Source organism: Quercus lobata, chromosome 2, assembly GCF_001633185.2.
Source record: "Quercus lobata isolate SW786 chromosome 2, ValleyOak3.0 Primary Assembly, whole genome shotgun sequence".
Lineage (NCBI taxonomy): Eukaryota > Viridiplantae > Streptophyta > Magnoliopsida > Fagales > Fagaceae > Quercus > Quercus lobata.
Genome location: NC_044905.1, coordinates 75,766,654 through 75,775,386, shown reverse-complemented (window position 1 = coordinate 75,775,386; position 8,733 = coordinate 75,766,654). Strand labels below are relative to the sequence as shown.

Here is an 8,733-nt window from a genome sequence, read left to right as displayed (position 1 = left end):
ATGACAACATTGTTAGAATTAACAAGACTAAAATGAAAAGATTTAAACTTAATTGACCAAAACGAAAAACTCATCAAACTTCGTAGAATATATTTTTACCAAAATTTTATGTCACAAATATTGTTGAAAAGAAAAAAAAAAAACCCCAATTGGTCCATTGCTATTAGTATCTTGATGTTTTGATTTTCTAAGCACCAATGATGACTTAACCATAGTCAAAAAAGGCCAAAACCAAAGCATCCAAACTATAGTCACAAAGCTAACCAATACCAACAAAACTCAAGTCAAGTGGCCAAGTCTCACTTACCTTCACACACAAAAAAAGAAAAAAGAAGAAGGAAAAAAGTGTCAAATTGTCTAAAAATTATTCTATAAATATCCAACTAATTTTGCTTCTCCAAACTTATTCTACGCTTCTTACCCTTCGGAAGCGTAGAGCATTACTCTTTCTCTCTCTCTCACAAAGAAGGGAAAAAGGGTTTGTTTAACGTTGTAACCAAATCACAGATATTCTCTCCCTCTCTATACGACGTCGTCAGGTGCACTTCGCTTTTTCTTTTTCTTTTTCGTTTCATCAAATCCCTATTTCTCAGATCTGAAATTCGATTTTCTCGTTCTTCTATATCTGCGACCCATAACCAACCAAACAAACAAAAGATTGCATCTAGGGTTTTTTTTTTTGGGTTAGTTAATTTTTTCTAATGGTTACTTGGAAATGAACTTTTTTTTTTTGGGTTTAATTTTCTAGGTCATCTATTTGCATGTTGGGATTTTGATCTCCGGAACCAAACGGGAAGTTGTGAGAATATAAATTTTTTTTTTTTGTGAAGTTAAGATTAAAAAAAAAAAAAATTTTTTTTTTAGGGTTAGTGGAAGATTGTGGATCTGGGGTTTTGGATTTGTGTGAGTCTCTGGCTTTTTTTTTTTTTTTTTTTTTTTTGTGGTTTTTTTGAGCTAGGGCTTGCTCAGATTTATTGGGTTTTGTTAATCTTGTGTTGTTGTTCTTTGTGTTGGGTTAGAGCATTTTTTTTTCTTTGTTTGGGGTCTCAGATAATGAAGATTATCATACTAAAGTAGAACTTAGTTGACTCAGTTTCTAGGTTTAATGGGAAAGTGTTTATCTTTATAATAAACCCATCTCATTTTTAGAGTAATTTTTTTTGCTTCTTTGCTTCTGCTGATTGTTGAGCTTGTTGACAAGTGGGAATTAGATTTAGTTTAGTGTTCTTGAGGTTATGTGCTGTTTCTTTTTTGTGATTCTCTTTTTTCTATTGGGATTTAATGCTTATCTTTTAAGTTAACATGTTTTGTATAATAGGTTTGTGTTGGATTGTTTTGGTTGTTCCCTTGCAATGGCTGCCACTGCGACTGCCTCTTCCTCAGGTCCACGTTATGCTCCAGAGGACCCTACGCTTCCCAGACCGTGGAGAGGCCTTGTTGATGGTAAAACTGGGTACCTTTACTTTTGGAATCCAGAGACAAATGTCACTCAATATGAGAGGCCTGCACACTCGGCGGCCCCACCAAAGTCTTCAGTGCCTAGTTCTTCTGTCCAAGTTCAACAATCTTCTCAAGGACAGCGACGTGGCTATAGTCCTGATGATGATGATAAGTATGCCAGAGGCAGCAATGGAGGGTCAAAACCTGAGGCTGGATCAAGGAGCCAGCAGGTTTGCGTTCCACTCATATTCTAACTTTGTTTCATGTATGGTTATGTGGTGTGCCCAGTGTTAATTTTATATGATTTTCTTTTAATTATACTTATGCTTTTAGTGGGTGTAGAGTCTGGAAATTAAAAAATTCTGTTAAGACAGCATCCACTCTTGCACATTCTAAGAGGTTGGAGCTCACATGGACATACATGAAGATTTGTTGGGTTACTTGTAAAAAAAATTTGTTTGTATATGATTTACCCTATTTGTGATAGATGCAGTTCTAGTAATATGATGCATGCTGGATAGATGATATCTATTGCTAAGTTTTTAAAAAGTTGGATGATATGCCAAAGAGCCTTGTAGTTCAATTGGTCAGCACTTCTTGGTGTTTCCAATGGAGACATCTAGGGTTCAAATCCCCCTCCCCCAACGATTGAATTATCAAAAAAAGTTACTAAAAAGTTGGATTATATCTATTTTTGTGTTGTTGAGTAATGAAAGATGTTCCATAGAAATCAATGGTCCTTGGACTGAATGGCACATCCTCCAAAATAAGGAGTGTTGGTGAAGTCACAGGGCTAATTCCATGGTATGCAAATTATATTTTCCTTTCAAGAAATAAAGAGTTTGGCAGAGACAATTTGCAATGGGCTTAGTGTGTGGCATTGAGTTTCAATAATCAAAACTATCATGGTTGTAGCTTTTGTCGTATCACATTAAATGAGCGTAGTTGTAGCTTTTGTTGCTTTTGGTCAAGAGCTTCAAATCCACACATTTGTGTCTTTTGTTGGTGTCTGATTACGTGCCTTGATTCAGATTCTCTATGTTTCTTGTTCACATTATGTAAAGATGGTTTCATGTTGCATTTTGCATATGAAAGTATAAAATTCTAAGAATAGATTAACACCTGAAACCTAAAATGTGGACAAATCAAATTCAAAATGACCAGTAACACTTATCTGAAACAGGAATGAGGGGACAGACTGAAGGTTCCCCTGCCCACCATTAAACTATTATGAGGATATATTATGTATTTACGTGTTTTCTGTACCATTACTCTTCAATTGGGTCTAATGAAATGTCTATAATTTTGCATTAGAGTGCAAGAAGTGGAACTTTGCATTCCAGTAATGGTCCAAATGGCACACTCAGTGCCGGACATGGAGGATCTTCTACAAGAGGACATGGAGCTTCAGATGTAGGAGCTGATTTGTCACCTGAGGCTTACCGTCGCCGGCATGAAATAACTGTTTCTGTAAGTATTGAAAAACTTCATGCACTGGGTGTGATACACTAATGTTTAAATTTTAGTGATCTTGACCTTATATCTGACTGGATAATTGAAAACTGTCTGCCACATTGAGTCCTCCTTTCAATGATTACTGGATCCATTGTAGATTTTCAGAATTTGTAAACTTAATTTGAGTTAGATAATGGTTAGTTATTTATATTAAGTTGTTTGTCTTGATTATGAGGCATAGAAGATGTGATTGTAGATTATCCTCTATTGTGCCTTGAAGAGAAGGGGGAGAGTAGATATTAGGGTTAATGAATTTCTGTTGCTGGGCCGAATATGTGTGGATTTATGTTGCTGGCACTTTTTAAATCATAACAAACTGCTGTATGCTCTTTTTCCTCCACAAACAAAGTTTCACATACCTGAATTATATTATTTAATATCACTTATACCGAAGTAATGCCATTATTGTTTCCACTTTTCATTAGCAGCTGTATGGTGAAAAGTGGGGCAGGCTAACTGTTATCAACACTATTTCTTGTGGGTTAATGAACCATTTGGGTGTTTGAAGTTGTATTTTCTTTCGTTTTATTATGTAAAAATTATGTTCAGAAACACAGGCTTATAATTTTTACATCTATTTTATGGTTTGATGTGTTCTTTTTATGATTGTTGACAATCTATTTTCCTTAATTTATTTTCAGGGTGATAATGTTCCTCCACCTTTTATTTCATTTGAAGCTTCTGGCTTTCCAGCTGAGCTTCTTAGAGAGGTATGGACTTCTGTTTCTCTTTTGGTTGTGTTGTTATTTTTTCTTTTTGGTCCTTATGTAATACTGGTTGCCAAGATTTCATGTAAGTTTGCTAAACTATGTCCTGAGTGTTTCTTGTGCAAAGTCTGTGATTGCTGGAGGTCCGATGTTGAGTTTCAGACTCATGTTAATATTTTTTGCCGTCTGTACTTTTTGTCGCAGGTGCGATATTTGCTCCTGGGAGGAGCTAATGTCGTACGCTGTGTGCCCTCTTTGTGGGGGGCTTGCCATTAATTTGGAGCGCCCTTTTATGGTGGACCAAATTTTGGGAAGGGCTTTCCGAATCACCGGAGTTCGTGGCCGGGACTGCCGTTGGTGATGATTAAGTCTGCCACTCGGTCCAAACATAAGAAGAGGCCTCCTCCTGCTCTAGCTTGCATCAGCAAGCATTGGCCGCCTGCATATGGGGGATGGTGCTTCTTCTGCCATTAGCCAATCCTCTATAGGCTAAAAAAAAAACCACCAGAAATCTTGAAGCCAGTACCTCTCTCACAGGGGTTGCTGGATTTTTGCTTTTTCCAGGTACACAATGCTGGGTTCTCTGCGCCAACTCCAATTCAGGCACAGTCATGGCCGATTGCTATTCAAAGTAGAGACATAGTGGCCATTGCCAAAACTGGTTCGGGGAAAACCTTGGGTTACTTGATTCCAGGATTTATTCATCTGAAGCGCACCCGTAATGACGCTCAATTAGGTCCTACTGTGCTGGTATTGTCACCAACAAGGGAGTTGGCAACACAGATACAAGATGAAGCTGTGAAGTTCGGAAGGTCATCAAGAATTTCTTGCACGGTAGATTACCTGTTTCTCCAATTACATTTGTAAAAATATATTATTATATATCTTTTCTGTTTAGAAAGTGAAATTGTTCATGTACTTCTATCCATATTTTAAATATTGAGCAAGTTTCTTATAATTTGTTTGCTGTTTCTTATACATGACATGGATATTAATGATGGTATTATTTGTTTATGCTTTTAGTGTTTGTACGGAGGAGCACCAAAGGGACCCCAGTTAAGGGAAATAGAGAGAGGAGCAGATATAGTGGTTGCCACTCCTGGCCGCTTGAATGATATTCTTGAGATGAAGAGAATTAGCCTTCATCAAGTTTCTTACCTTGTGCTTGATGAGGCTGATCGCATGCTAGACATGGGTTTTGAACCTCAGATAAGGAAGATTGTAAAGGAGGTGCCTGCTCGCCGCCAGACCCTCATGTACACAGCAACATGGCCAAAGGAGGTTCGGAAAATTGCTGCAGATCTGCTGGTCAATCCTGTTCAGGTTAACATTGGCAATGTGGATGAGCTTGTCGCAAACAAGTCCATCACACAGGTATGAAACATATTTTAGTATTGTTGCTTGTCATAATTTAGTGTGAAGCATATGTGGAAATATCTCTTTATTTGTTTAATCCTTCATTATGTATGTGCTTTGGTAAAGTTTATGGTCATTTGTGCTATGGTTATTTGATATTTCTATATTGGCATCTTGCAGCATATTGAAGTGTTGTCATCCATGGAGAAACACAGACGACTGGAGCAGATATTACGATCTCAAGAACCAGGATCAAAGATAATTATCTTTTGTTCAACTAAGAAGATGTGTGATCAACTTGCCCGCAACCTTACTCGCCATTTTGGTGCTGCTGCCATTCATGGAGACAAATCACAGGGTGAGAGGGATCATGTGTTGAGTCAGTTCCGAACCGGGAGATCTCCAGTTCTTGTAGCCACTGACGTTGCAGCTCGAGGGCTGGATATCAAAGACATCAGGTTGGGGACTATCTATTTTATAGTCACATTATCTAGGTTTTGGTACTGCATTCTATGGTACATTATTTTCCAAGGATCAAAATTTGGGGCAATGATCTATCCTGAAACAATACCTACTGCATATTATGGATATCGGTTTAAGTCTTTTATGAACCCTCATCCCCTGGGAATTATTAAAACAAATTACGTGGTTGAAGTTTTAATTGTAGCTGAATGAAATTTCAGTTAATTATGAATGCACGGAAATGGATAAAGCTTGTCAAAGAGTAAAATATCTTACATCCCAAAAATTGTTTGTATCTAGCATCTACTTTGGCTATGTTGGAAATTGAAGCGAGAATATACATTCATTTTGCATGACATTGATTACTTAGAGAGTAGGAGAATTACATATTTGTAGTTTATTTATTTATTATTTTGGTGTGTGTGTGACTCATAGTAGTATGTTGAAGCGACTATTTGAAGTATGTTATGATGCTTTTAACTTCTAAGTTCATAAAAAACCAGAAAAGAAAAGGCTGTATCCTCCTTTTCCCTGTATTATTGTGTCCTGAGGTAAAAAATCATGTTAAGGATTAGTCATAATTTCTGTCACAGGGTGGTTATCAACTATGATTTCCCTACTGGAGTGGAGGATTATGTTCATAGGATTGGAAGGACAGGGAGAGCAGGTGCCACTGGTTTGGCTTACACATTCTTCGGTGACCAGGATGCCAAGTATGCTTCAGATCTCATCAAAGTTTTGGAAGGAGCAAATCAGCGTGTCCCTCCAGAAATTCGTGATATGGCTTCTCGTGGTGGTGGGATGATGGGCAGGTCCAGACGATGGGGTTCTGGTTCTGGTTCTGGTTCTGGTTCTGGTTTTGGATCTGGTTTTGGTTTTGGTGGTCGTGATGGGGGTCGGGGTGGACGTAACGATTCGGGTTATGGTGGAAGAGGTCGCGGATATGATAATGAGTCCCGTGAGAGGTAATGGAGCTTTTTTTTATTCTTTTTTTAACCACTAATCGGTGCATTTAAATTTATATATTGGGTTTGGTGCCTCTAGAGAATGAAGTCCTCCCATTGTACCATGGTACAATTATTATTTCAGCCTACCAATTTCTTTGCATGGTTTTGTATTTGTTAATATTTACTTGTATAATATGCATAAATTGGAATTTTGCCTGAATTTTTTTTATCTGCATTTTTGGATTTCATTTTGCACAGTGGAAGTGTTTTCCTCTTTTCTTTGTCATTGTGGCCACAGCTTTTTGGAGGGGAGTAAAACCAATTCAATTAGGTCTTTTAATTTCAAAAGCTTGTTTCTCTCTCTCTCTCTCTCTCTCTCTCTCTCTCTCTGTATATATAGTGGGTTGGGGAAGCATTTAGTCAGGACTTTGTTTCAAACACTTGTTTATTTGTATATATAATTTGTGTGTGTGTTGGACTTCAAATAATAGGAATTATTGTCTGAGTTATCAAAGAAAAAAACAAGAGCTATGATAATGTGTAGTTTGCACCCTAAAAAGAGTATTTTGAGAAGTAATGTGTGATTTTTTACTGTTTGAGACAGGTTTGACCGTGGAAATAACTATGGACAAGATAGAGGTCGCAGCCGGAGCCCGAAGGGGCCTGCTTGGGGTGACCGCAATAAAGGTTTGAACCGTGAGCGCAGCCGCAGTCGTGAGCGCAGCCCGCCACGCAGTTTTCACCAAGCAATGATGGAAAGGAGTCGGCCATCCTCACCACCTCAACACCAGCGTGGGCCGCCTTATAATAGCGAGAATGCAAGGGAACGCAAGGATTCACCACAAGGGTGGGGAAGATCCTCAGGTAGTGGGAAGGATGATAGGGGACTTGCCAATGGATCTCATTCTTCTTATTTTGGGGAAGAAGAAGAGGAAGGCATGATACCTCAGGATGATGATGACATGTACCGTGCAGCTAATGAAGATGCCCATCGTTCCCCTTGAACAATAATAGTTTTGAGGGGTACTTTAAAATGGTTTGAGCATGTCTTCTAACGCTGTTGTTTTTGCTTTGGCTTAGTGTTGTAAGTGGAAGTAGGGCTTGTAACTAGGGTGACTGGGGGTGTGGAAGACTTTTGTTGGATGGTCTTGAGGGTTAAAAATTAAACCAGACCCCTCTTAAAACTTTTTGACAACCTTTTGTTTCTCTTTCTTGTTTTTGGTAGGAAAGAAAGGGCAAGCATGAAGCACCACTCAACGAGTGTTTTTTTATGTATTTGCTTTGTAATACGGTGACCTGCATGGTCATAGTTATTATATCCATATTTTATGGTCTGATAAATTTGTTTGACGCTGTCATTGTGTAAATGTAAAAACTCAGGAATATTATATAACATGCTCATTGTTTCTGGTACCAGTTCCTGCGATGGTGTGATTTGCCATTTCATTGGGTTGTTGTGAGGTACACACAAAGGAGTGTTGTTATTCATGCTAAGTATGAAAATAAATTGAACAAAATACCCTGTTTCTGTCGAGAACCTTCAGCCTGAAAATGCTTCATAAAGCTCCCCCATTCCTTTGTTTTGATAGAGGAGTCTGCAGGGATTGTAAGTGCAAATCCTGCAGAAAGACATGCTAGCCTCCCCTGCTGATCTATAATTTGATAGCACCAATTTACATTTGTGCTTGAGGTTCTACTTTTCTTTCTAAGACCTCTATCACAACTGCGAGGCATTTTGAGAGCTTACCCTAGGCTCAACAAATAATTTTTTAAGCTAAAATTGAGCTAAATTCACCTAAAAGCTCCTACATAAAGCTCAGTAGGCTTTCGACAAAAAGCAATTTTTGAACATGTATTGAGTTATTGACGCATCTCGCTCTCTCTCTTGGCCTCCCCCCGCACCAGAGCTCTCTTTCTCGTGATAAATCAAGAAAATTCGGGCTGGAACTTGAGTTCCGATTCGGTCCCTCTAGTCAACACACTGTTTGCAGCTTGGTCAACTATGGTCTCCACAGAGGCAGCTCAGACTGGAAGGCTCCGACTCTCCCCAAATTTGTTCGTAATCTTTGTAATTTGATAAATGCATGTGAAATTTTGAGCAATTGATGATGGGTATGACGCTCTGTTGTTTTTTATTGGTGTTTGGTAGCTAATTTTTTGTATTGTGTTTGTAACATGCGTAAATCTATGATGAATGTGTAATTTTGGTTGATGCATAAATCTAGTTTGAATGGGGAATTCAGATCAGTGTAAAGGACATTCAAATTAGTTGAATGTGTAATCTGGGTTGTGAAATGTAGAGAGTT

General features: G+C 38.3%; 1 protein-coding gene across 1 annotated transcript; it reads left to right on the top strand.

Moving 5' to 3' along the window:
- Nucleotides 1–392: 392 nt before the first annotated feature.
- Nucleotides 393–7,843, top strand: LOC115976631 (DEAD-box ATP-dependent RNA helicase 14). The gene is made up of 9 exons (XM_031098050.1): nt 393–539; nt 1,319–1,670; nt 2,755–2,910; nt 3,597–3,665; nt 4,227–4,496; nt 4,686–5,036; nt 5,199–5,476; nt 6,074–6,445; nt 7,032–7,843. Exons 2-9 carry the CDS (start codon nt 1,353–1,355, stop codon nt 7,429–7,431), a joined length of 2,214 nt encoding a protein of 737 aa, XP_030953910.1. The 5' UTR covers nt 393–539; nt 1,319–1,352; the 3' UTR covers nt 7,432–7,843.
- Nucleotides 7,844–8,733: the final 890 nt, after the last annotated feature.

Bases quoted from the DNA above. Each gene is read 5' to 3' on its own strand.
- LOC115976631 (XM_031098050.1), top strand. From the start codon at position 1,353: ATGGCTGCCACTGCGACTGCCTCTTCCTCAGGTCCACGTTATGCTCCA. The intron at 4,497-4,685 runs GTAGATTACCTG...TTATGCTTTTAG, and splicing joins CATCAAGAATTTCTTGCACG to TGTTTGTACGGAGGAGCACC. The intron at 5,477-6,073 runs GTTGGGGACTAT...TTTCTGTCACAG, and splicing joins CTGGATATCAAAGACATCAG to GGTGGTTATCAACTATGATT.